The sequence below is a fragment of the Accipiter gentilis genome, chromosome 18 (genome assembly GCF_929443795.1).
Source record: "Accipiter gentilis chromosome 18, bAccGen1.1, whole genome shotgun sequence".
In the NCBI taxonomy this organism is placed as follows: domain Eukaryota; kingdom Metazoa; phylum Chordata; class Aves; order Accipitriformes; family Accipitridae; genus Astur; species Astur gentilis.
This window is the reverse complement of record NC_064897.1, coordinates 2,307,011-2,334,472: the sequence shown is the minus strand read 5'-3', so window position 1 is coordinate 2,334,472 and position 27,462 is coordinate 2,307,011. Positions and strand designations below refer to the sequence as shown.

The 27,462-nt window shown below is 40.6% G+C and overlaps 1 protein-coding gene across 2 annotated transcripts in view; it reads left to right on the top strand.

The window, feature by feature from the left end:
- Positions 1–3,834: 3,834 nt before the first annotated feature.
- PHF21B (PHD finger protein 21B) overlaps positions 3,835–27,462 on the top strand; it is a 66,114-nt gene continuing 42,486 nt past the window's right edge. For both annotated transcript variants that reach the window (XM_049822582.1, XM_049822581.1), the window contains exon 1: positions 3,835–4,302. In XM_049822582.1, coding sequence (XP_049678539.1) covers positions 4,162–4,302 — 141 coding nt within the window. In that variant the 5' untranslated portion in view covers positions 3,835–4,161. The remainder of the gene's footprint in view (positions 4,303–27,462) is intronic.

The following is a 27,462-nucleotide window of genomic DNA, read 5'->3' as shown; positions in this document are numbered from 1 at the left end:
GAAGTAGGGTTTGAGTAATGGCTAGTAGGGAGGCTAAAACTGTTGCACAGTTGCCTTCTCACCTGCAAAGCTTTACAGCAGAGACCTCGATAGGTAGGAGGGGGAGGGGAGAGGGCTTCTATGTACAAATAAATAGAAAGGCCAGAGTTATTTTGATACATATGGAAAAAATATTAGCTCTGCTTTGAATGGTTGAGATCATGCCATGTACAAGATGGGAAATCATAAACAAGCGGCAGCTTTCCAGCACATTGTAGTGTGTTTGCATGTGACTGGCATACATATTTCAAACTCCGGTTTGCCTGTGGCATCCTGCAGTGAAAATGAAAGTTGTGTTGCTATTGAAAAGGCGCTGCTTCAAAATTGGTGTATTGTGGGGACTGTTATGCTGTGGATGAGAAGCAGCGACCTGCTTTCCAGCATTTAAAGCCAAAATTCTTTTTTTTTTTTCTCTTTTGGCTCTTCCATTATACCAGCACGTTTTCAGCTGCAGTGTCCAAAGCTTGCTTACTTTCTTATTATTCATCATTCCAAAAGTGTCAGAGAATACGTTATGCTGACTGATTCTCAAAATGCAGATTTTCTTTCTCTTTAAAAACCAAGACTATTCTTTTAATTAATCTGGCAGAAATAGAATACAGCAGATGCAGGTTTTGTTGAGGATTTTTTTAATCTCTCGTATCATAATCTTTGTTTCTGCCAACACCCCTTTATCAGCGTCTTCACGGGAGTATAAAGTAAAAATGGTTGTTACAAAGGAAAACCGCATAATAGCTCATCTCCTAACTAATGTAATCTGATTAAGGCGGTTATTTTTTAAGTTTTGGTAGGTAGATTTTCAGAAAATTAATGAATGAGACACAGAAGAGATACTGTCACTGCTTTTCCCCAAACAGACAATTTTTCTTTAACTCTCTTTTGGAAGCTAATCTTGAGCACTTGATCCTTTATATATGCTTTCCTATTTAGTTTCTAAAATTTGCAGTTATTTAAATAAATTTAGCATGGCGTCGTTCCCTGCGGAGGTGACTGGCACAGGCCGATTGGTCCTTGCAAGCCTATCACAGGGACACAATTTTTTCCCTGTATTTACTTCAAAAAGCCCCCAAACCTAAATTAAAATGAAAGTTTTCCATTAGGAGATGAATGTTCAATTTTACAAGCATTTAATATTTATCTCAACTTAGACTGAAACAAGCAGTAACCTTTATTTCCTTAGCTTTTTTTCGTTGCATACACATGAACAGACAGGTTTGTCAGTTCATTAGGAAAATACTAACACACATCATGTGCAAAGACACACAAAACTAACTTACTTTTCTTGCATATGGGGAGAACAGTGGAAATTGGATGGATGGTGGTTTGAGTAGTGAATTTTTTTGTTTGTTTGTTTACAGAATTTCTGCTTTTTATACTTCTTGTTACGGTTTCCTCCTTTGGAACAAGACAAAAAGCAATTACTTGCTATTGAATTCTGTCAGGAAAGTCATCATCTACTCCTACGCATTTACTTGCTTTTTCCACTGAGCTACCAAGGATTGTGCATCTTTTGGGATCATGGAGTTTGTTTGCTTAGACATTTTCTGTTGCTAAACTGCCCAAGAGAAAAGTAAAGCTGTACTAATACCACTAGAATATTACATATTAGGAATTTTATTTCTTTTAAGTGAAAATAGGAAATCAGTACAGTAAGACTGAGTATTTCTGTGAGAAGTTTTTCATTCAGTAATCCAAATGTTCACATGTCTGAGGACAAATGTTAAAAAGACACTTCATCAATACAGTGACCTATCAGGGATAGCAAACGCTCTTAGTTTCACAAAAAAAACCAGAAACCCTAGCGCTACTGATGTCAGCAGCACACCTCCGGTTGTCTGCAGCAGAGCTAGGATTTCACTCCTGGACTAACTCCAGTTAGGTAATGGATTTATAGCACTGTAACCAAGCACAGGACTTTCCGACAGTCTGTGAGCTTTTAGCGTTTTTCCCACAACATAAATCAAAACAGAAATACAGTCACAAAGCTGAACCCTTAACGTGAAAGCTTTGTATCACTGTACATATCAATAAGGTGCCGTGCGACGAGCTTTTCAGTAGAGCAGGAGAGGTGGTGTTCAGGTCCTCTACATGCAGTTGCTTTGCATCTGTAGCACCATACTGCTGGGGACTTGAATCGGTACAAGGAACACCAGTGGGAAACTGTACGACAACAAATAGACAAATAGTGGTTTTATAGAGTTTTGTCATAAGCAACTTTTTCCACCTACATAAAACGCACCTGAGCTTCTTGGCATTCACTTGAGCACTTTTAAACTAATAGACAGGTATATTTCTGTACTGAAAGAAAAGTTCTTTCGTCTTCAAAACATCTGTGACATGCAACAGCATAGTTTAAGGAAAATACTGCCCGTGCTTCCTTGGGATGACTGTTAGGAAAATGAAAGGTAAAGGCAAAAATGAACAAAGCTTAAAACAATTTCTATGAAGTCATGATTGCTAGAATAATGCTGACGTAAAGAGCCCCACACTTCTTTATATTAAAATACAAAGCAGGTATCTCTGATAAAGTGCATGCTTGCTATTTCATATAAACACAAAAAATACAGTTCCTGGAGCAAACATATTTGACAATTAAGGCTTTACAGCCTTAAAGTGTATAATGGGTTTAAAGGTAAGAAGGAAGGTATTTTCTTAAAAGCCGGTTAGTTTTGTACTACAAGGCTTCTACTTTATGCCCAGAAGTGTGATTTTCAGCCTTGATTCCGGAAAGAACTAAGCACATCTTTGACTTTATACACACACACACACACACACGCATATACACACACTTTAACAAGCGAGGTTGACAACAAAACTCTTAATGACTTTAATAGTCCAGCAGCAGACCTAGGCAGGCGGTGAAGTTTCCAGAAAGGCTACACGTTAGATGCGGTTGCATTGAAGCAGATAGGACTAGGTCAGCAAATAAAGTTAAACATGGGCAGAAGTCTTTGCAGGATTAAGTACCTTTGATGTCAACTCTTGTAAAAATGAGATGTTTATTACTTCAAAGTATCAAAAGAGAATTGAACCAGCATTTTTTTCCCCACATATACCTAACCTGCCCAAACGGCATTAATAAGAACAGCTTCTGAGACTATTTAAAGTGCAACAGCTTTATAAAAGTTTTGTTTTTTCTTTTCGAAAGTGAGCATTTTATGCAGACACTGACATTTACCATATGGCAACTTGACAGTGCCTATAGAAATCTTAAATACAAGTCTTGTAAGAGATACTATAACAAGATCAAAATCAATGTATTCCTATTGCAGATGACAGGACAGCCACTCTGTAGCAACAGTACGACTGTTAAAAACAGAGAACTGGGAGTTAAAATGGGTGCTATGGAGAAAATTTAGCTTGGGAAAACAAACAAACAAAACCCCAAAACACTGGAAAAATAGTGTAAGTTTGTGAGGGGGAAAAAAAAAAAGTTAAAGGGAAAACAACAAACCGACTCCAAAGTAAGTCAGGGTGAAAGAATGTGAGAAGTAGCCAAGCGCTGGGGTGAGGCAAGCACGTGTAATGGATTTTCAGACTGACGGAAAAGAAAGTTGAAAATAGCATTCTTTAAGCCCTCTATTATTAATTAAAGCTGCAGTATTATCTAGACCTATACCGGGATCATTAGTTCCGGGCATGAACAGATACCGAAGGCACCAAAAAAGACCTTGAACCCCCGCTCCCCCCTCCGAGTGAAGCCACGAGTTCCCGAGCGCGTAGGGGAAGCCCAGCCTTTCCCCTGCCCGCCCGGCTGTCCTTTCCAAGAAGAAAACCGTATTTAAGAAAAAAAAAAAAACACCAGAAAGGGGCAAGACACCCAAATCCGCGTCGGCAGCAGGGGAGGGCGGGGGGCCGGGGGATCGGGGCGGGGGGCCGGGGTCCGGCTGCAGCCCGGCGGGTGACGATGCCGCTTCTCTCTCCCCTTCTCTCCCCCGGCAGAAGCTGGCGGTGCGGAGCTGCCCCGCGGCCGTGCTGGTGGGCAGCGGCGCCAGCGGCAGCGCCAAACCCGGCGGCGTCCCGGCGCTCCTCAAGGCACCCGGCGGCGGCGGGGGGAGCCCCAGCGGCAGCCCCGGGCAGAGCCTGGCCATCTCCGTCCTGCCGGCCAAGGCTCCCATCGCGATGGTGACGGCGCACCTCAACGGCGGGCTGGGCTGCAGCGCCGCGGGCGTGGAGCCCCCGCAGAGCGGCCCCATCAACCTGCAGACCACGGCCAAGCCGCTCGGCACCCGCCGCCCGCCCGAGCTCGGCTCCAACGCCCAGGTAACGCCGGGCGGGCGGGCGGGGGGCGGGGCCCTGCGCGGCGGGGGGGCGGGGCCGGCCGCTGGCGGAGCTGGGGAAGGGGTGGAGGGAGAGCCGCCCGCCCGCCCCCTGCGAGCGCCCTCGGGGTTCGGGGAGCGGCCCCGCCGCCCCGGAGCGGGGAGAGGGGCTTCTCCCGGTGGTGCTACCGGAACCCTCCGCCCCGCAGCCAGGGTGGGGGGCTGCCCGCCCCCTTCCCCGGGACACACACACACAGGCACACACACACAGACACACACACAGACACGGGCTCCCCAGCCCTGCCCGGGACAGAGGAGGTGCGGAGGGGTGGGGGGGACAGGCGGGTCAACGCGGGCCCCGGTGGAGGAGAGCTGCGCTGAGCCGAGGGCGGGCGGGCGGCCGCCTCCTGTCGCTTGCCCCCGGTTGCCCACCTTCTGCCGCTACTCTTCTGCGGAAGGAGCGGGGTCTTAAAACTGGCGAGGTACACGTACAGAAACCGTCGGCTGCCGCCTGGTGAGCTCAGGTGCCGCCTGCAGGGGCGGAGGGGCTCCTGGCTGCGCCGCCAGGTAGCCGTGGTGTGGGGCCGGTGCCTTCTCTCCCTTAGGCAGAGGGAGCAAAAGCGCGACCTGTACGGGAGCTGGCAGGCTCCTGCTTCCAGGTCCGGGCGCGTATCTGTGTGTGGGTTCAATGCTCGCGTTCGCGGTACTCTAAATAGGAAATACGTGGACTGAGGTAGCGAAAGGAGGGCAGAAGAGGAAGGGGTGCTGTTTGCCGGACTCATCGTTTCGTGCCGTCCGTTAACAGCCACAAAAGACGTTCTTGCTCCAGTCATGGTGCGTGTCGGTAGAGGGAAATGATGCTGATGAAGTTAATGCGTGAAGAAAGTGACAAAGCCTTCCCAAAACTTTGGAGAAGAGGATGTAAACTATTATTGCTAGCGTTGGAAGTGTGGATTTCTTTTCTCCTTTCTGCACATAGAGGCTGTGGTAGTCTGGGGTCTTGGTGCCTTAGTTCCCCTTCACAAGCTCAGGATACGAATCTCTAACACGATATGGATACGGGCAATAGGCAAACGATACCTGAAGACATTTGTAAATCGAGGTGGTGTTGGAACGCGTGAGGCTTTTTAATACCCAGGAAGCCCCTTCCTAAACACTGGACAGGGAACACGTGTCACCTACTGCATCTGCTAACAAATGGAAAGCACATCAACCGCTTTGGGAACCAAATCGTCCCGTCACTTTTTCTGGAGAACCGGCATTGTTTTAGTGGTTATGCTAAAGCAGCTGTGCAGGGAATCCGATTTTGAATCTCCGTTCTGTATTCATGCTGGGTAATTTCCTTTGTTGAAAGTGTTATTTATGCTTTATTGAAAAGATACGTGAAGCTATCCCAGTAGATTTTTCTTAGAATCCTGGAAAATAACTATATAAATGATAATATATAAAAGATAAAAGTTTCAGTATTTCAGTGGTCTATCATTTTGTGAAGGACTATCTTTTACTGTCACTATCAGGAGCCATAAGAAGAAAAGAATCAAAACAGTGAAGGAAGAAGCTTGAAATAATATTTAATGTATTTAGCCTGAATAGTGAAATAACAGTCACAGGTGCTGAAGAACAGTGCTGGTTAGAACAGTTGGCTGCAAACTTGTAACTTCTGCAAGTGTTGCTAGAGGAAAAGACTTTCTAACCCGGTAAGCTGGCGTGCTGTTACATTATCCATGGTCCTTCCCATTTTAACTTTTCAAAAGGGCAAACAGGTCCCACTTCACCTTCCCCATCGCCAGACGTGCCGCAGTCAGCGGTGTGTTGCAACCTGCTGGAGCAAAGCCCTGATGCTCATGCACATGTTTCTGTTCTACGGTCTCAAACTTGAAACAGCATTTGCCCTGGCATTACAACTTTTCTCGCAAAGAACAGCTTCGTTTTAAGCAGAAGCTTGCTGTTATTAGAATAGCATGGGAGCATTGTCCAGCATTTGGCTTTCCCTTGGTTTTGCTAGAGGAAGAGGTCCAGTGTTTTTCTTTAGAAACGTCTTCACAGTGCAAGTTTTCGACAGCTACGGTTTTGTGATTTAGTATCTCTGATTATGTTAGTAATTTATGGAAGAAGCTGCTGACCAATGGCAAGTTTCTGAAGCAGAGGACTATAGTGGTTTCATCTTTTGAGAATAGTCAGCAGGCATGGATAAAAACAATTAGAAATATTGAATTGTAAATGTAAAAAAATGCAAGCTGACCTTTGGTTCTAAGCTGTCAGGAAGCTTAGTGCTGGATTGCATGTTAATTAACACTCCTCTACCCAAATTAAATTTGTTTTGCAAGGTTTCTTTTTCTGGTCCAATGGAAAAAAAAAATAAATCTATTCTTGCTTCATGCTGAGTATTCTTGATTGTTCCCGGAGTGGTGATTACAAATCAATAGCAGAAATACCTCAGCTGCTAGCACTGTAGTGTTGGAGGGAAATTTCATTGTTGACATTTATTAATAAGCATTTACTTTCTCTTCTTTTTTTTTGTGGCATTGTTATTGCTCAGAAAAGTGGTTTTTTTTCCTGCTGAAATGTATGGAGTTTGTGAGATGGAGGATAATGACAACCTTCTGCAAACTGGGTTAAGGTGGCAAGCTGATAGTAGCAAATGAGATTACTGGTGTAGTGTAGCCTACTCCTCTGCATCTGGAAAATGAGGGAAAGGGCAAGGGCATGAAATGTAATGTTATGAGTTTCTGAACAGTGGTTTCTGCTCAAAAGCATTTAAGGGGATCAGGATGCGCATACGGTCATCTCAAGTGGTATCTAGCAGGAAGAATGAAACGGTAAATGAAACTCAGCAGAAAAAATAGGGCATCAAACGCTATAATCTAAATACAGAACTTTCAAATATAGATAGGATTAAATGTAAGTTTGTTACAGAATTTTCGTTTGGGTAGCTGCGTGTCAGCACTTTCATTTTAGGCTGTTGTTTACCCAGCAGATTTTTAAAGTGATTTTCGTTGTTGACTCCAATGGAAGCCATATCTGCATATCTGCATTGAAGAAAGTATCTAAATAAATATGTGCATAACAGATACTGGAGGATTGTTTAGATATTTATCACATCTTTTATCAGAAGCCAGAAACATTGTGATATTAACAATGATTGAAATCTGTAAGTGTTGGAAATTGTGACCTCCAGAAACTAGTGCTAGGTCTACACTATTCCTTGGCAGCCTTTCAGTGTCAGCCCAGTATATGAAGACATGACTGATGGAGCTGCATTGATGAAAGTGTATGTGCAGGGATGTCATGAGTATAGTTCTTTCTCCCACTTAGTAAAATGAAGCTTAGAGCTTCATTTGGATGAACTGAAGCAAGTTATGTTGGCAAAAGCAGAATTTTGCTGGCATAAGCTGAATTTTGCTGGCATACGCCACATACATGCTAGGAATGCTTTGCCTTCAGAGAATAGCTATTGCTATTCTGTATAGAGAATGCCCTAGAGCTACTGGATAGTTGTAGGCTGTCAGCATGCCTGTACCTACAAAGTACTCTTGGTATAAAGAGATTTTAATATAAACCTCTCAAATTATATTTTTTGTTGTATTTATGTGTTATTTGCTATTTCCTATCCTAGCCACCATTTCCTGACTGAAAGCAGGATCTGAGGTTGCTTTGCTGAAGGACAAAGTCCCATCTGCTGTGCTGGAACAATGTACCGGGTAAAGAAAATGCCCCTCTGCTGCCTCCTCATTCTCTTCTAAATAGCAAAACCGAGGGCCAGCAGGCATCCCAGAACCTAGTTTGGGGAAAGCAGAAAGCCTTTTGGCCATTTGAAAGACAGTTGGATGAGCCAGCTAGTGGGAGAACAGGCAAAGAGGGGGGAATACAGCTGTCAGACCACTTGGCTGCTTTTCAGGAGCTGCAGTGAAAGAAAAAAGCACTGGAAGGGCATATCTGCACGGGGCCACGAAGCACCATGATACAGACGCACAAAGTTGCTCCACAGAAACGTGGCACGGAGTGGCTCTGCAGAGGTAGTCGGTGTCCTGGAGGCAGTACGCTGGGTACTGCTCAAGGTAACCTTTGCCTCTCAGGCAGCTCCACTTCTTTAGTTCCAGGGAGATGTTGTCTGCAGCTAGCTTAGCTATCTCTGCGCAGGCCAGCATTGCTGGCTTTAAACTTACCCGTGACCCTGGCATGAGAGTGCTGCCAGAACCGGCTCTCGCTTTGTCAACATAAGCAGTCTTGTCTGTATATACCTGTCGTGTGCTCTGTGTGCACTGTTCATCTACTGTAAGTCCCAGAGGCTTCCGAAGTGCAAAGTAGATATTAGGTGCAGGAACATTTGGATACTGCTGTAATAAAAGAGCTGTCTCTTGTCTGTGATCCTGCTGCAATGCTCTGTCCCGTTACTCTACGTGGCTCTCGGAAAACATCTTAGCAAGGCACTGACTCCCTGTCCATCAGGACTCCGCAAGCAACAGCATAAAATCTGCCTCCTGCTCCTCTCCGTGCTTTCCTTCCCACACGGGTATTCCCTGGGTCAGCTGGAGAAAAGTTTGGCAAGCTTTCCCATGCACATGTGCTGTTGTGCCTTGGTCTTGTCTATACAGGGAGGTTATTTCAAAGTAAAATACAGTACGAGGATTTATAGTGCTATAAATTCTTGGCAAGATAGTAAACTGTTCTCCACAAATGCTTCATTAACTCCACAGCTCAAAGAAGTACTTGTATCCGTGTTTAGATTGAGCAGGCTACATGCGTATCCATTTTTTTCCAGGAAAAAGTGGCTTTTATACGTGTAGGAGGATGCTCGTATATACTTCTTTGCTCTCTGTATATTCCATTTACTAGAAAAAACTGCATTCCAGAAGTTTAAGAACATACCTCTGCCTGTGATGGCCATTTTTCAGAATAATTTATTTGTAGAGTGATTTATTACCTTTCTCTTCACCATCCCACTTAATGTGCTCCACTCTGCTCTCTGTAAAAGTGCTTCCTCCATAATTGGAAATCCACCTGCGTGTATGACTAAGTCTTTTTGGCTTTTATTTATTATTTGTATTGCCGTAGTACTTAGAGGTTTTATTTATAGATATATTTATCTGTATTGGTTATGTGGCTATATATAGCTTTTTTCTATGATCCATGTTACCACAGTGTCTGAGTACATGGCAATAGTTAATTTATCCTCACAATATGGAGTTACTATGACTAAGATGGTATTATTCCACGTTTTGCTGTTGGAAAACTGAGAAATAAAGGATCCATTTACGCTTCTTCACAGGAAGCTCCCAAGGGTTGCGTTAGGCAGGATCCCTGTATTGGCAGCCACACTACTGGCCTTTTCAGTCGTTTTGAGAATGCCTCAGATTGCTGCACCTGGATCCTTGGGAACAAGAACTGTCCCACAAGTCCTTGAAGCATGCTACGGCCCCTTTTAGCTCTTCCCATAGCTCTTTACCTATCTGCCTCATACTTACTTCTCGATCTGCTGCTCAATCTTCAGCATCCACATTGATCTCAGTGTGCCAAGATGCAGGTGGAAATGAGAACTAGTGAGCAAAGAGGGCAAAAGAAAGATCCAGAGGCTCTGCATAGGTCTAGGGGAGGGGAAGAAGGAAGACATTGCATTATGGATTATGACTGCCATGGTCATTTTGGCAATCTACAGGAGGTCTGGCAGTCTTGTTGGCATCAGAAATGTACCGGGCTGTCTGTAACGTACCAAAAAAATAGTTGCCTTTCTGGAGTTCACGGCTTCTGGTCTTATTGTCACACCAGTTATATCTTTCTCCAGGTACAGGCTGATCAGCAATGACTCATTAATTTCAAGATGTTAAAGAGTTTTGGTGAGGATTTGCTTGGGCTTCATTTTATCTGGCAGTGTGCTGGTTTCTGGATGTCTCTCCTGGATGAACAGAATTATGATTGCTCTGTGTGGGTGACAGTTCATACTGACTTCCCCTAAATTGTGCTGGTTTTTATGATCTCCTCAAATGTGAAATGGGGGCCAGTGCCGGTGCCAAGTTAGCACTCTGAGCTATCTGCTTCTGCCAGTTTATGAGGGCAACTTGGTGTGGTAAGTGTTCTATTAGAAATAACAATACAGGAGAGAGGTACACATAAAGCCTGTGGCAGGAAGATTTTGAACAGGCAGGACCAAGGATGAGATGGTTGTGGTACTGCCTATGCCATCATGCCCATGGGGTTCATAAACCAGAGTTATTGAAGAAAGAGGAATCCTGAAGTATGGTCCTGCAATGTTAGAGGAACCTGCGGAGAGATCCTGAGGGCAAAAATCCTTCTCTGGGATCCCACCTGAGCTGCTGTGAAGAACAGTAGCATAGATAGGGAATTTTGCATCAAGAACTTTGCAGAGATTACAACAGGCAGAGGTAAAGACTGAGATTCTCTGAAGTATTCCCTGTCCTAAATCCCATTGGAAGTTCTGCTTGTGGTACCTGGGCCCAAGTGCCTTGCCTGGGGACACACAGATGCCCTTATAGAGCAGAGAGTTGAGGCAGAGTCTTATTAGCATATTAACTACTCAAATTAGCCTTCCTGTTTGGTCTCCATGGCAGACACGGAAGGCATACCTGTTGGAGGGAGCATCTGCTGAAGAGCATATAATGCAAGCAGGCAAGACAAATTTGTGGCGGAATCAGAGTGCAGAGAGATGAAGTGACTTCTGGGGTCACACAGCAGGAGAGAGCCCAGATTCATCCATCACAGTCCTACATTTTGTCCAGTGGACCACACCTCTCAGGCTTTCAGAAGGCTGTCAGCCACACTGTGAGTACGAGTAGGACAAAGATATTGGATTATTTTAGTTTTGGAACTCAAAGGATTCAATATCACATATTCAGTCCCCTGGAGCATCCTTTGATAGCTTTAAGGCAAGTTATCTTCAGGAGATATTTGCAAATGTAGAAGAGGAGAGGTGGCTCAGCCAAATTAAAATAAAAATAATAAGAAAGAAAAAAACAAGGAGAGGGGGAACCCCAAGGATTCACGGCCCTACACACCATCCAGTGATCCATTCTGTCATTGGGGCTTTACTAACTTTTAACTCTACCATTAGAATGTTATAAAGAGCATGGTAATTTTAGGAAATGGATTATAGAGTATGTGTGACAGGTTCTGCTTGTATTTACACCATCTTAGTTGCAGGTTTATTAAGGGATGTACATGAATTTACTCCATATTTAAATATGGGTAGCTAAGAGCAGGATTTGACCTTACTACTTTGGATATATACTGCGTAAAAGCACTTTAAAATTTGTATTTCTTGCTAAATAGCATAAAATTACATCCTTTCAGGTTAATTAAACCATTTTGCAATGCTGGTTGCTGTTGATGGGATATTTAAATGTCAGATTCAGAATAAGCACTTATGCTTCCTGATTATAAATGGCTTCCTTTTAAATATCCCAGACATATGTATATGGTCAATACATCTAAAGTGCGTGGATTCTGCTTTTCTCAATCTGCATTTTCATTTGGTCTACGATAGGGTCAAACACCCGCTGGTATCAAAGACTGAATAAAGACTCTCAGGAACTGAATAAAACCTGATTAGGCCCAACATGGTATTCCTTACATAGCCAAAATTTCCAGTGAAGGCAGTGGAGTATTCAGCAGGAAAGGATAAGGAAAAGTGGTCTCACGCTGACTGACGGTTCCTTGTAAGAATCTAAGAGCAACCTTTCCAAATTTGTTTCTGTAGGGAATGGCAAACAAACACCATACTGCAAGAACTTAAATGACCAGGAAAAAATAGCAAGTCCCAATTTTGGAGACCGTACTGTGGTTCTGTCCTCTGCAACCTTTGTGTCACTAAATGTCCCCTCTGCAGGTTCATGTCAAGTGGGATGTAGTTATGGATGTGCTACTTCAGTGTTTATGGATGGATTTTTCTCCTGCGAGTGTCTGGGAAGAGTCTCTACCAAGGAACACGAGTGGAAGGAGATTAACTAAAACTACTTTTGCTTTGTCGATGACTCCTGATACTGCAGGAGAAGGACGGAGTTCTCCGCCTGTTTGTATATCTAGGTCCTTGTAGCCAGAAGTAATTAATTGGACTGTGTATAGAGAACCAAACAAAAGAGACCAGGTTAAAGGAGGGAAATGCATTTGCTTGAATTTCATGCCTTTTCTTGGGAGCTATTTTAACTCCCTAATAAGGAAAGTCTTAAAATGTAGGAATATATAGGCGGTCCCCATATGGAAGTTTCCGTGATATTTTTATACACGCTTATATATCATCCATGTAAACAAAGTTCTGAGTCCCTTGTTCTGATGCTGAGAGTTTTTAGCACATTATTGTTTTGACGCTAATCAGAGTAGCTCCCATGGAGAGCTTTGATTCACTTCAGAAAATGAAAGAATGCTCTAAAAATGGTAATACACTGTAGCTATTTCATTGTAATTGGAGGCTGTCTGTGCCTCATGGAAATTACCAGGCGAGCATTCTTAAAATGTCAGAATTTTCAAGTTAGTTCTATTTAAAATGGGGGAGAAAGAATGCAAGGGGATGGATAGAAAATTTGAGGCCTGTGCGATTCAAACTGGAAATGCAGCTTGTAATAATGAAAGATGATCAACTTTGGGGGTGGGGAAATCACCTCTTAGGTTTTCTAAATTACAGGATGCATAAAAACATCCACTTATTCTACATGTACTGTTACTTTAATAAAAGGCACCACTGTAGGAAATGAAAGACTTTGGAATATCGCCAAACGTCTTAGTTCTATTTATCGTCAAAAGGTGGGTTTTTTTCATTATCCATGGAGTTTGTGAGGTAGTTGAATAATTTACAGGAATTTGAGTGTTTGATACCAGACTGCAAACTCTGTATTTATCTTCTTTCAATGTTCATATTGCAAATACAAGCATGATAAGATTTCCTGTTGGTGTTATAACTGTATCAGGATTTGGCAATTGGTCTGCTACTGATCTCATAATGTGCATTTGTGTCTATATTTAAATTAATTGGAAAACTGTATCAGAAAATACTGCTCTTAAATTATTTCATGTATAAAGGGGGGCGAGGAGGGAGAGGGGGAGAGAGAGAGACTAGATGCTGTAAATACAGAGTGCTGATGAATACTCAAGTAGTAAATAGAAATATCTTAGAAGTCATTCCTGACAGTAATAAAGGCAGCAATTTGATTTCATCTGTGGATAATAAACTGGTCTCACATTGCAATAAAATTGGTGCTTATGTTATATTAATATTTATTAGCACTTATTGATGTTAGGGTTTAGTTGTTATCTTTTCTTCACATCGCAGCCGTTTTATAAAAATTCAAGTTAAATTGCTACACAATAAGCAATTAAAAGTGTTTGTGTATGTGAGAGAGAGGAAAAAAAACCCTGTCTGTGGAGATATTCCTATACGGAAGGGCAGACCCTCTCTGCCTAGGAATCTAGAGAGTTGTGCTCAAAATGATGGACTTCTGTGAGTTTCCACTAGTTAAAGAGTTGGCGCTCTGGATGCATATTTCAACACATTAAGCACTGTTCTGCTGTTTATACCAGAATTGTTTGTGTGGGTTTCCTGTTGTTTAATTATATATTTTTTGTATTCCTTGCTTTGCCTGTGTGCAGTGCCTCATAAGGGTAAGAGATTATGTATTACATTCAGTGGCCTTTTTTGTGTGACGTGTGAAGGATTGCTAACTTGCAGGATAATGTGAGTCAGAAAGTGATCTGATCCAAATTTAACCAAATTTGTTCATCTCTAAATTTAGAGAATAGCTGAATGGCAAGACAGATATATTTCAATTTCCATCAGTGACAAGGACAGAGTGTTGGCGGATGCCTGTTAACAGCTATATCGTGTGTTTTTGATACTCATATATGTGTGTATGGGTGGGAAAAGACTAGTTACTAACTTTTATTTATCATGAGCCTGTTTCTTCTTCGACTGCTTGTAAATCGCTCTTGGGCTTGATGTTCCTTCAGTGCAGATAATTCTTGTGCAGAAGGTGCGCTGTAGTCTTGAGTCACGTTTTTTGCCCTCTGGGTAGAAAGGCTTGCATTGGACTTGGATTTTTTTCATTATGAAAACTGAAACATAGACCCTTTTAAAATAAGCCAGGTACCAGGCAAGGTAAGACAAACCAAAATTCTTTTTGTTGATCTTGCAATCAGGCTTCAAATATCAATAATTTCAGAAAACAGGTTCAAGTTTATCCTTCACTTGAACATAACCCTGAGCTTAACATGTATATAATTCACATGTCTTCAGTAAGATTAATCATGTGCTTGTAACTGAGTTTGTATTTACCTGCTTTTCTGTGCTGGTGTCTTAATCTTTTTGATTATTCTAATTCTGTGGCCAAATATTGTCCTCGGAGATTTGACTAGTGAAAGCAAGAACATGTCCCCAGTGCTTTTATACAAGACATTTAGTTAATGGGTATAACTGTTGGGGTTTTTTTCTCAGTGAGATCCTTATTATAGACCTCTCTTTAACCTGTTTCTTGTGTTTGATTTTATTAAGACCCCAGTTCAGTGACTGTGTCATCAAATTTGCACATATAGTGATGGATTGTGATATTTACAAACAATTTGACTGTTGCATCCCTCACTGAATCAAACAATGAGACTGGCTGGATTGGAGATAAGTTCATTTTTACATACAAGATCACTGAACTAGCAGTGATTGAATAGGTAATACCAGAAAGTGCATGACAGCTTTGATAAGATTTAAGTAACTTTGTGTTTCCTGCAGTTTGCTGAAGTGATAATGATGATTTAAGGGTGTCTTACCTTGAATGTTTACTGTCCTTATGGGTGTAAAATAAAAACACAAGTCAGCCTTGTTTAAGGTAATATTAATTTCTCTTTAAAGAATCAGTACACTGAAATATTTTAAAAAGACAGCTATTTTAGCATAATAGTAATGAGAATATTCTAGAAATTTAGCAGGGATACTACAGGGTATGATTTTAGAAAACTGTATGTGGTAATTAACTAGCATTTGCTCTAATAAAATCCCACCACCCTATTCACTGATTTCACAATGTTTTCTTCAGAGTGAAACATTACTTTATTCATTTCCTCCTGTACTCGTCTTTTCAAAATACAAGCCAATAATCTATATTCTGTCAACTTGTATCACTTTTAAACATTTCTTGTTGTACAGGAAATTAAGACACTGCATTTGTTAGTATTGCTGGAAAAGAAAGGCCCAACTGCCCTAATAAGTGTGAGAAGATAAAAAGCTTCAGGTTTCTGCTTTATCTGTGTTCTTAATGTGGGCTTTAAAGCCAGAGTAAGTGGCTTTGAACTGCTACTATGATGGCTCAGAGTGTTTACACTTTGTCCTCAAGTCTTGAGGAATATGAGCTCAAACTCTGGTTCCTCTAGCCTGAGTCCAGAAATTGTTTCTGAATTTAGAAGTTATTACATAGAACCAGAATCAACCTGTGCCTTGATATACATGATGTCATTCAATAAGTTTAAGTTTCTAAGTCTTGTAGTAACAAAGTATTACTCAACAAATTTTATGAGCATTTTCCTAAGTGTGAATTTGGAATATCTCCACTGAAGTCAAGAATAGGGAAGCTAGATTCATACCAGCAGAGTTAATCTACAAGGTTACATCACTAGCATGTCTCTAACCATTTTCCTTGTGACAATACACTAGGCTTAGTATGCCATTAATGATTATGATGATTATTATTACGTTTTCTTTGAAAAGGAACTTTTAATTTTTAAAAAAACCCAATATCTTTATCACCTGTTCATCCTAATATTTATATTCTTTCAATTTACAGTGTCAGGGTGTAGACTATACAGAACTTTCATGTCTGCAAGTAGAAGATAACTGGAAGACCTGAGTAGCATCCCATACCAACATTTTGCTTTTTGGATCAATGGCATGATATAAATAACCCTGTTTGAGTAAAAGCCAGTCAGTCTAAAAAATTAATAGAAATTTCAGGTAGTAAAGTTCTCTTTGTATCTCCCTGGAAGTTATTTTGCATTTAAAATACCATTGTCCAATTAAAAAAAAAACCACAAAACAAAACACAAAAAAACCCACCACAATTTTTCCCCTTTTAGCTCTGGGAATGACCGGGTTGAAGTCCTGATCTCTGCAATGATCTCCATATGGATACATGCACAGACCTTCATTGAACTTAGTTAAGACTTATAGAGGTTCATGGTTCTGCCTTTATGAAGACCTTATTGTTGTGCTGCCTAATTTGCAAATTATGCAAGCTGAAAACATAGGACATATTTTCTCCATACTTTTTTTATTTCTAGCAAAAGAGATTTAGACTAGATCTTTGGAAGTCCTTCAGTGTTGAAGTGCACCTAGCTGTCCGGAGTTAAACTTTGCTCAGTATCTATCAAGTCTGGACCCAGGTGAAATCCATACATGCCTCTATTTCTACTACTCATTTTCCCTATGTGCCAAAATGTTTGCACTGGAGCACTGTAAGAACTCCTGTCATGTTAACAGGGTTGAACGAAAGGTGGCCAAAGCATTGGCTGGGATTGTTGGTTGGCTTTTCCCCCAAGCGTTCCCTAACCGCTGGGACACGAGACCACATTCTTTTGTGTCTCACTGACTAATTTAGCAGAAAAGCTTGAAAGAGGAGTCTTTCTCCCAGGTATGTTCTAATAGTTAAATGGCTTGCAGAGCCATGTGTGAGTGTATGAACTGAAATCTTCCTTCTCTGGAGTAGGTGATGAACTCCTGAGAAACTGCTTGAAGGGAAAGATGGGAAGGAGGAAGAAAGGAAATCACAGCTTTCTTGGAGTGTGTTTTGAATGAAAGTGGTCGAACAGCATAGTCTCCAGGAGGGGCTCAGGTTGGTGAATCCCAGTGGGAACGGAGCAGGTCTGCTCTTTCAGAGTAAAGTACTAAGACCTGGAGTCAGTAACGCAGTAAAATACTCCTACTGAACGCATCTACCTAGACATCTATCTTCTGCCCTAGGGTGCTGGTTTGCAAATTTTTTCCCAAGGTGCCCCGTCATACTCTTTGGATACCCTACACAGGGAAACTTGGATGCCTGATTAAGAACTGCAGTAAGGCACCTAAGAGCTGAGCATTGTACCGTGTAATACCTTCACGTGTTTGTGGATTCAGTTCTAGGTACTGAGTTGTTGACACCTCAAAGGAGATGTTTCCAGGCTTGCCAAGAAGCAAACCTTCAGGTGTCCAGGGAATATTAATGGTTAAATCTGAAGCACATGGGGATTTTAATGTCTTTAAGGCTTGACAGCAGCTAAGGGGGGGTGGGTGGGGGGCGGGCTGAGAAGGTGATTTAGCTTGGACACAGGCACATTGGGTTTTTTCCTGAAACTCAGCCTCCTAGGACCTTAGAAGATGTCCCAGTACCCAGGTTTATCTGGGACTGACTTGATGAAACAACCTAAGTAGGAGCCAAAAAAAGTCACATGGGCTAGATAGTAGACGAGAGTTATGGTTTGATTTTTTCCTGTTTTTCTTCTTATAATTTCTGCACTCCAGGAACAGACACAATTTCTAGGCTCAGAAACAAAGCAACCTTTGCTGACTTTAGTGTTTATGAGGCTAGTTCTGCTAGCACTAATATTAAAGCAGCATCTCAGGAAGAAGAGATTTTCTTCTTACTAACATTAAAATTTCCTGGCTCTGTCATTGTAGGAAAACACTGGTGCTCACTTTGGTATATTTGCAACTCTGCAAATATATTACGTGTAATATGAAATGTGTGTTTGTGTATTCACATACATATAGTGTATATATATGTATCTTTTGTATATATTTATGAGTTAGTTTATATAAGCATAAATTTGCCAAATCCTGTTAGTGTCTGAACAAATCAACATAAAAGATCATCCTTTGTATTTGGATCATCAAAGAATCAATTAAATTTTTAAGTGAATACTGTAGAGTTTATCATCCTCCAAAACTAAATAAGGTGCTGCTGTATTTCAGTGTTTTCTTTTAATTAGAAGGAGGCACCTATGTAGCAACATCTGCAGTGATTTTTCACAGCTGCAATCCTAGAACTGTGGAATACTGAAGTTAAGAATTCAATAGCAATGGTAATTCATCCATGCTGTGCTAAAGCAGTATTTTTCACTGGGTTTTGTTGATGGGCAAGTAGCTCAATATTGCTGAGTAGTCTGCCTAAAAAAAAATAAAGGAAGCTTGTGGGATGTTCTGCACATTCAAATTAACATTTCCTGGGAAAGTTATTGCTTCTTTTTTTCTAACTAATTATATTAACAGTAGACTTTTAAGATCAGTCATGTTTATACACACTTTATATGGAATTCAGGCAAAGTCTTCATGTTCCTTCCCCAAGTTCTATGCTCAAGGAAGTTACTTTAAGTAACAACATCCAGGTATTACAGCTGAACTGATCTAATAGCTTCCTTTCTCCAAAAAGGTGGAACCATCATTCCATTTTTCTCTTCCTGTGCCTTTGTGACACCCACCCCCACCCCCCCACCCCCCACCCCCCCCGAAACATTGCTTTTCCCCTTGCCTGTATTCTGTTGCTTGTTGGATACTTTCCTAAGCTAATTCAACTAGCAGAAAACTTTCTTCATCCTGGTTACCAAGCTGAATTAGCTTAGCTCAGGGCCTGACAAAAGGGACTGTGTGGCAGTAAGCAATTAGATTGTCTCAGGCTGTTGCTTCCCTCATGTTTTCCAGTTCTTCAGAGTAACTGAAGAATGCATAATAAAACTCAGAGCAAGAACTGCAAAAGCAGCTCTGAGCCCTGTGGGTGCTAAGGTAGAATGATATGGAAAATAATCTTAATTTTTCAGTATCTGCTAATAGGCTGCATGGGCCATTTCTGATAGGTGAGGATTCCTAAATCACTAAGGAATGATGGTCATTTCCTCCTTTATTTTTCCTCCCCCTGCCTTCTCTTTCCATACCCTAATCCTCATGTCCTGTAATGGGGTAGAGCAGTAGTACTTTAGCAGCTGCCGGGGCTCTGTTGAAGATTGTCACTCGTGCTTGAACTCACTTGAGGGAGAGGCTAGAAACTGCTTTGTGCGACATGTTGTGCCTGCCTTTTTCCCTTTACTTAGAAAGATTTCGGCAGACTGTGAACAGAGAATAAGTAATTTGAAGACATTAGTCATTAAAACCAACATCAACCTGGAACAGTTTAGTAGTTAAACAGCAAATCTTTTATGAATCAGCTAAGCAAGAGACTATAGGTGTGATCACAGCTGCCGAGTGGTGTTGTTGCAACTCAGTGAGACCATACAAATCTGTGCAGGAGGTGGAGACTTAATTAATCGAATACAATTTCTGAATAAAGCTTCAAATCACAGAACAGGTATGTGCATGCTAATGCAGTTCACATAGCCAAACTTTTTTTCTTCTTTTTTTTCTTTTCTTTTTTTTTTCTTTTCTTTTCAGAAATTTAGAGTGTGATCTAATGACTGTGGAAAAATCCTGGCTGTTTCCTTTGATAAAAATAATGGTGCCTTTAAAAAAATACTAACCAGTAAATAATGTGATGGAAGCTGTGTTTAGGAACAGGTGTTTGGCACAGCTATCTCGTCTCCCGCCTGAGTAACCAGTGGAATTTCTGAACCAGGGAAACTCAGGAACTTTATTCATCATGTTTTTCCTTTGCCAGAATACATACCCACAGTGTGTTCAAACAGAGTTTGTATTCTTGAGTTTACCCAGATGGGAATGTGCAAGTGGCAAGAAGTAGGGATAGTGGTCTGAAGAGTCTGAGAGCCATGGTAAAAGCAGAGATAAATTAGATGGAGCTCTGAAAAGCCTAAAAGCCACGGTAAAAGCAGAAATTTTTTTGCTTTATCTCTGCTTATACTCCTCTGAAACCCTCATGAGCTTTGATACAACTGTGGGTTTCCTTGCAGATGAGTGGTGTTGAGAGGGATGAGTACGAATACCTCAGCAGCAATTAAGAATTTGGTCACACCATGGTTTTCGAAGCAGTGTGGAATTTGGCTACCCTGGTACTGGGCCTTGTAACGGGCAGTGAGAGCAGTTGTAGGCCGTTTCAGTGCAAAAGCATATGATGTAGTTTGAGACATCATTAATTGGCTATAATGAGGGTTGGTTTAAATGGTATTTTTAGTGCCCAAAGAAAGGGTGGTTTCAAAAGTACTGGTATTTTAAAAAAGCAACAGGACTTCTTGTGATTCTGATTGTCTACTTCATAACAATAATAAATGTACATACAAGAGCATGATTAATGAATTCTGAGTAAAGAGAAAAGAAGTGGGGAAAACAAACACTTTTAAAAGCTGGGAGAGAAATTTCTATGAAGTTCCAATTAAAATTATGTTTATATAACATATGTGTCTGAAGTGCAGTCTCTTTGGGATGCAATCTGAGTGTGAAACTGAAATAGGCCATTATTCCACCAGATTTTTAGAAATACCGTGCACAGTGATTTCACTATATTTTGAAAATGAAGAATGATTTCCACAGATTTTTATAGAAGTTAAGTCGAGAGGCAAGAAAAAATATGTATGCGTAGATGTCTTGCAGGAGCCTCAAAGTTATATCCAAGCACACGGTGCTTTTACTGGTGGACTATATGGAAAAATAATAGCATTCAGATGTTTAGGTTAGCCAGAGGACAGCAACTATCCTGGATTATTGAGGTAAGGTGCAGCAAGTTTTAAGTCAAATGAACTTGGAGGTTGCATATAGTGCTTGGCATTTATATAAAGCAAGCTCAAGGTTGAATGCAGCATTCAAGTTGTAAAATGGATGTAGAATGGGTAAAAAAACCCTGCAATTACTTCAGTGACGATCCATTCAGGTTAAGAATTTTCATCTTTGCTGTTGCCATAGCAATCTGTTCCCCTGTCACTACCACATTAAAAATCCATTCTGTAAAACTGTTGTTGCCAATATTGAACACATAACAGACAAAAACATTTTTTTTAATAGCTTAGGTGTCTTATTTGCAACATGAAGAAGACCTAGATCTTAGAGAGATGCATATGTACTTTAAAAAGAAAAAGATTAGTGTTTCTATAATACATTGTAAGAACACAATATTTGTGCTGCAGTATTGATGTCAGTATAAAATAGTTTGAAAATAATACAGCAATGCAGTGAGTTGAACTCAAATAATTGAACTGTTCTGCTAAGATATAACAAACCCGTATGTTCCTGAGTTAAGTATTTATTTTGGTAACATGCTGTAGTGGAAGGCTTTTGAAACTGTGTGGCTTTTTAACCTTCTGTTACTCATTGAGTCTGATTCTCTTCAGTGATTGACTTTGGTGATTTTATCTGTACTGGTATAATTCTGGAACGGGAGGAGAGTTGTGTCCCCTAACAGTTTTGCATTTGTGATATAATGCTAAACTGCCCATGTACCCACACTCAACAATGAGTTTGTTGGAACAGGTCCTTAAGCGTTTGTTAGTACATCCAAATGAGAGGGGAAAGGAATTTGTAATTCAAAGCAAACATAGCAATGGTCTGACAAATGCCGTTACCCAAACTGAGTAAAATGTAAATATCTTTCAGTAAAGTAGAGATACATATCTGTAGATATATATTTATATATGAGTATTCATTCAGGGCTGAAATGCAGAAGTTTACTAAAATCACAAATGTGTGTAAGTCATGGATTTAAAAATTCAGGCATTGACTAAAGAAATCAGAACATAACAGTAGGAAACTGAATGTATGGCCCTTAGTCCGAGCATCGACAATGTAAATCTCATCCTTGCTTCTGCCTCAGCATCCTTTTATCCTCTAACCATCTCTAGCCTTCATCCTTTGAATTCTTATTCTTGGTCCATACCATAATTTTTTGTTTCACTTTTTATGTCTTCTACTTGCCGCTATCCCCACACTTCTATCCCTTGGCTGTCTTTGAGAACCTTGATCTAGGGATGGTGTTGATTTAATGTGGGAGAAGCAAAGCAGGAGAAAATATAGCAAATAGTTATAATGCTGTTGGGTATTAATAGAAGAATTGAGGGCAAGAAGTGGTTTTCTTTTTTAACTGCACTTGGCAATATCTTCTAAATTTTTCATTTTCTTTTGGTTACATGGGAGTAGGTGCTTTTTTGGCTTTTCATGCAACTGTGTCCTCCTGTTTTGGGGCTTTTGGGTTGGCTTTCTTTTTTTTTAATTCTTATTACTATTTTCTCAGTGCGTAAACTGACCACTGAAAAAGATTATTTCATTTGCATCTCTTCACCTGTTTTTGCAATTCAAAATGTGACCCTTCGGAGCATGCTACTGGATGACATTTACCCAGCACCTAAGATTGCAGGTCAGCTATACAGCGGTTCCTGTCCGAGGGCGTGTGTGGATTGTTCAAGCAAAAAAGGTGTCCCTGACATGCCAGGTACCTGTCTGCTCTGTATGGGTCACTGATGACAGGGATTGGGAAGTGGTTTGTGTTGCAGCCTCATGTGTTCATTAGCCATTAACTCCTACAATGGGCGATGCAGTGGCTGAGGTTACTGGTCCAGTCCAGGGCTGGGGCTGGGGCTTGGGCTTGAAGTACAAGTTAGCAAGGAGTCGTGATCTCCCAGATGCTTGCCTGGGATAGTAAGTGCTACTGGATGTAAAGTTTAGTGAATTAAACTGTAGGAAATACACCTGATGAATTTGGTTTTATTTGGGAGGAAAAAAAAAAAATATCAGTATAAAGATAGTAAGTCTGGCTTAAATACATACAATCAAATCAAAACAATTCTAAGGCAAACTGAAACTTGGCTCTTCACTTTCCCCCATCACTGCACATTTCAGTGCTCCCTCCACATTGTAGGTGTTTCAGAGGGTCAACAGAAAAGCCCAAGTAGACTTAGATAGAGGAGAGATTTGGAGTTATCTTTGACTTTTATGGACCTTTTTTATTAAAATGCTTAGAGCTGTAAATGTAGAAATAAGAAACTCATTTATCTTGGCAAAAGTGCTGCCATAAACTATTCAGCACTCATAAAATAACCTTTTAAATTATTGTTTCTGCTGGTATCGATAAATTCATACAAAGTGCTTAAAGGTCAGGCATTGCCAGAAAAATGTCTTTTCAGCTTGTTAATTAAAGGTTTATAAGAATGTGCACCAGCTTGCTCTTTGGACAAATTGGAAAAAAAGGAAGGAGGAAAAAAAAGGCCCACATGGATGAAAATGATAGTATGGAATCAGTGAGTGACAAGTGTTTGATCCACCAGGCTCACCATGGCAAGCCTGGACAGTTTGTGAGTGAAAATAGGTGGCACTGTTAACAGGAGGAAAAAAAGTTTATTTCCCTTTTTTGGGGGGAGGTACCTTGATTACTCACCTCTTGCAGCCCCTGGGCTTGAGCTGAGGACCCAAGTAGAACTGAAGTATTAAGGTGAACGTGAGCAGTATTCGTCCTCTTGTAGCTTGAGCCAAGGGGAGTTAGTCCAGTTCTCATTGCCTGGCCAAGAGCATCAGATAAGGACATTTACTTTTTTGTTTGCCAGGCAAGTGTTTTATCTGCTCGTTTATTTACCACTTAAGCTGGAACAAAGCACTGCTCTGAAATACACTGAAAAATGTACCCAGAGCCAAACTGCCCAACCATCCGTTCTAACACCTGCACCTCCTTCACTGCAGGGACCACAACTGCGAATCCCTCTGTTTTATACTTCACCTCTTTCACTCGTCATCGTAGAGACATCCTGGTCTGATCGTTAAAATCTGACCTAAAAATTAGGCGACTCAGATGTGACTCTACATCAACAGATGAGATGAGCTTAATCAGTCACTTGGATGGGACACCTAAAGTAAGAAATCTGGCTTGCATTTGCACCTGTACAACAGTCTAGCTCTGACAACATTATTTTACCTCTAAATCTCGATTTTTTTCATCACTAAAATGGAGACAATAATACTGACCTAGGTGAAGTACCTTGAGATAACAGATGAAATGTGTTACAGGAAAAGTACAGAGGTTTCTGTCATTGAATTCTGCTGATACAACAGCTTGAACTATTTATTGCCCAAGCTGGGAAACAATAACAAAACAATGTAAATAGTGAAAAGTAAAATAGATTCTTAGATATCTCTCTGTTTTAACATACTATAGTGCTATTATTAATGTGAGATTAACATTTTGAATTTTCCCTTGGCCATATGATATTTATACTGAGATTGTTTCCTTGAATATTAAATAACAGATCCTTACTATAAACCCATTTGTAAACAGGAGGCTGCATCTTTGTCACTGAAAATTTCATAACCTAAGAATGCCATAATTTGTTTTTGTTCTCTCGAGATCGCTGCAGAACTCCTACTTCAGGAAAATAAATCTGACGAATTTTTTGAGCGTGCAGGTGACAGAACTAATGATAGTTCATTTCTCTGATACCCACAGACAATACATCCTGGCTTTGTCTTCAAGTGAAGCTAAAAGAACAGTGCAGAGTAGTTTTATGGCATTCCTTGTTTCTTCTCTCATTCCCCTTCCTTTTGGCTCAATTGTTCAGTGTTTTGAAACATAAAACAGAATTGGCCCAACGATGCACCCAGGGGCTGAGATGAGCTCCTTCCTCACAGGACAGAGGCATTCTGTTCTAGGCAGGGTTAGTTTGTTGTTTTTTTCCTTGTGATTGATATTTGAAGTAGTACAAGGCAAGACATTAGTTGCTCAGACATGGAGGTTTTGTGCATCCTACCAGTGATAACTGTATCTTATCTAGCTTCTGAGTAATTTGATTCTTATCTTTATAGTCAATTCCCAATTTCACTCAGTGTCAGCACTTCATATTTTAATACATGGTATTCTGTTGGCCAGTTTGAAAATCCTTGCAAATCCATGTGTATCGGTCGGAATAGGACTATCAGAATGTGTGTTTTCAAGGTCAGAGGTAGCATATATAAAAATGACAAGAGGTGCAGCCACACTTGAAGCACAACCTTACAGAAGGAAGAACTTGTTTTAACTTTCTGTAGAGGATGCATGTGCAGCCCAGGAGAAGTTGTGGTGCTCCTTTTGTTTCCAGGGAAAACTCAGGCTTCACTGCATTGTGAAAGGAATCTCATTCTATTTATAAACAGTGTTGGGATGGAGGGAAAATATAGATCATACTTGTGATAAACTTCCAGTTCCTCTAGTGTGGGTTAGAAAGTTCATTTTGGTATTCACCTTAAAAAGCAAAATAACTGGCCTGAATTAATTTTAGTTCATGCTAATATAAAGCAGGAAGTTGTGATATGTCTAATCAGTGGCAATAGCAGCAGGTGGCAGCTCAAGTTCTCCTTCTCTCCACACCGCAGGAATTCATCACGTTGTCCTTCCCAGTGTGTGAGGCTGTGATATGGTAGACAGGGCAAAGAAGTCATTCTTTCAGATAGTTTATAGTATCCTTCCCACTGTTTTTATTCTACGTGTCACCCTATAGGGATAACTGCAGTGGAAATACCCCCTTCTCTTCCTCACTCTGCTGCCAATACCTTTATTTCTGCAGGAAGGTATAACTTACTTGTTCTGGCATCCATGGGTTGAAATACTGCTTTCTCCATGCCCCCTCCCCAACTCTAGCCTTGGTTCAAGACAGAATTTTAATGGAGTCTGTTTTGCCATGGATAATCCAGGGTACTGGTAACCCAGGAGTACTCAGGAAAAGTTGTCTTGCATGTTTATAACAGTACAGCTCTCCTTGTTGTTTAACTCAGGCAAATCTTATGCAAATTTTAATCTTTGCTGAATATATAACTTCACACCCCCAAATGTCTCCAACAGGAGTAGCAGAGTTAAAAATACAAACTCTGTAGGACAAGTTTATTAAAAATATTCTGCATGAAAATGCATGGTACTCTTATCAAACACTGTAGTTAGAATGAAGTAAACTGTTTTACCCCTTTGTTGTTGAGGTCTGAGGAGAACTTATTGGACCTGACACAGTTTTACTTTCCTTGAGCTGATTACATGGTAGTTTCCTTTTTAGTGACAAATTTCATTACCAGATTGGGGTAATAACAACATACTTTATCTTACTGGCTGTGATACGCTACTTTTGTTCTGAGGGGAGTTACATTTAGAGAAATTCAGTTGAATCTGTTTTTCTTTCCTTATTATCCATTTCTAGCAGCCTGATAAGTTTTTGTGATCAGTGATTAAGTGCCTCTTGCTCTTATAATGACAGTCATCTGCTTGCTTATATTGCCATGTTGTCCCAACAGTGATTAAGAAATGTTAGATAGAAGTTATAAAACCTTGTCTCAAGAATACTGGCCAATTAATGAAAATATGAACTGTATTCGGGAGTAAAGGAATGAAAGAGGGTGAAGGGGAAAAGATATCTATGTTCTTTAGACCTATGGCCCAATCTTAAATTTATAAGCTATCTGTCCTTTTTAATGGAGAAAATAATGTACAAGTTATTTACAACATCTCAGATCCAGTATTTTGAGGGCCTCTGTAGGTGAGGCTTGAAAAAGAGGTGCCATTCAGGCCATCTATAACAGAACTCATAAATGTACATCTATAGATATCTGTATCACTACAGATAGATGAAAAGTCAGAAAAGGATTGGGGCTAAACAGACACAGAGATTTGGGGGAGGGAGAACTTGTATGTACTTGACTCTCTATTACGAAAACATATTTTGCTTACTCTTGGTATCTAACTGTATTCATAAGGGCTAAAGATAATACTGCATTAACATATAATTTCTCCATCTACAATGTAAACTTTGTGTAGAATACAGCAATATATTTACTCATAGAAGGAGCTACCTCAAGTATTTTAAATAAGCTTTGAATAAAATTGTTATACAACTAAAAGAAGGGTGAGTAGAGGAAAGAAACGTCAATAGTAATGGCTGCTGTGTTGGCCCAAATGGATGTCATCTTAGCTGAATGTTATGTTACAGTGTGCTGTAGTAGATTTATAGGTAGCTTTCAGTTTTAATAATTCAGTATTTACTATTTACTAAGACACAGTGAACTTCTCTTGTGACCCTGGCTACCATGAAACGCATCATCTTACCAATGCACATTTTGAAGTCTCACTGTGGTGTGTTTCACCTTTCTTCAGATCTCCTTTGAAAACAAGCGAGTGCCTAGACAGCCTTCAGCCATGGCAGCACACTTGTATTTTCTTTGTGTACCAAAAAAACTTGCGAACAACAACGAGAGGTATCCTTTGCGCTCAGAATTACCAAACGCTCTAAGGCTTTACTTACAGTGCTTTGTAGAGAAGGTTAAAGAGGAGGAAGA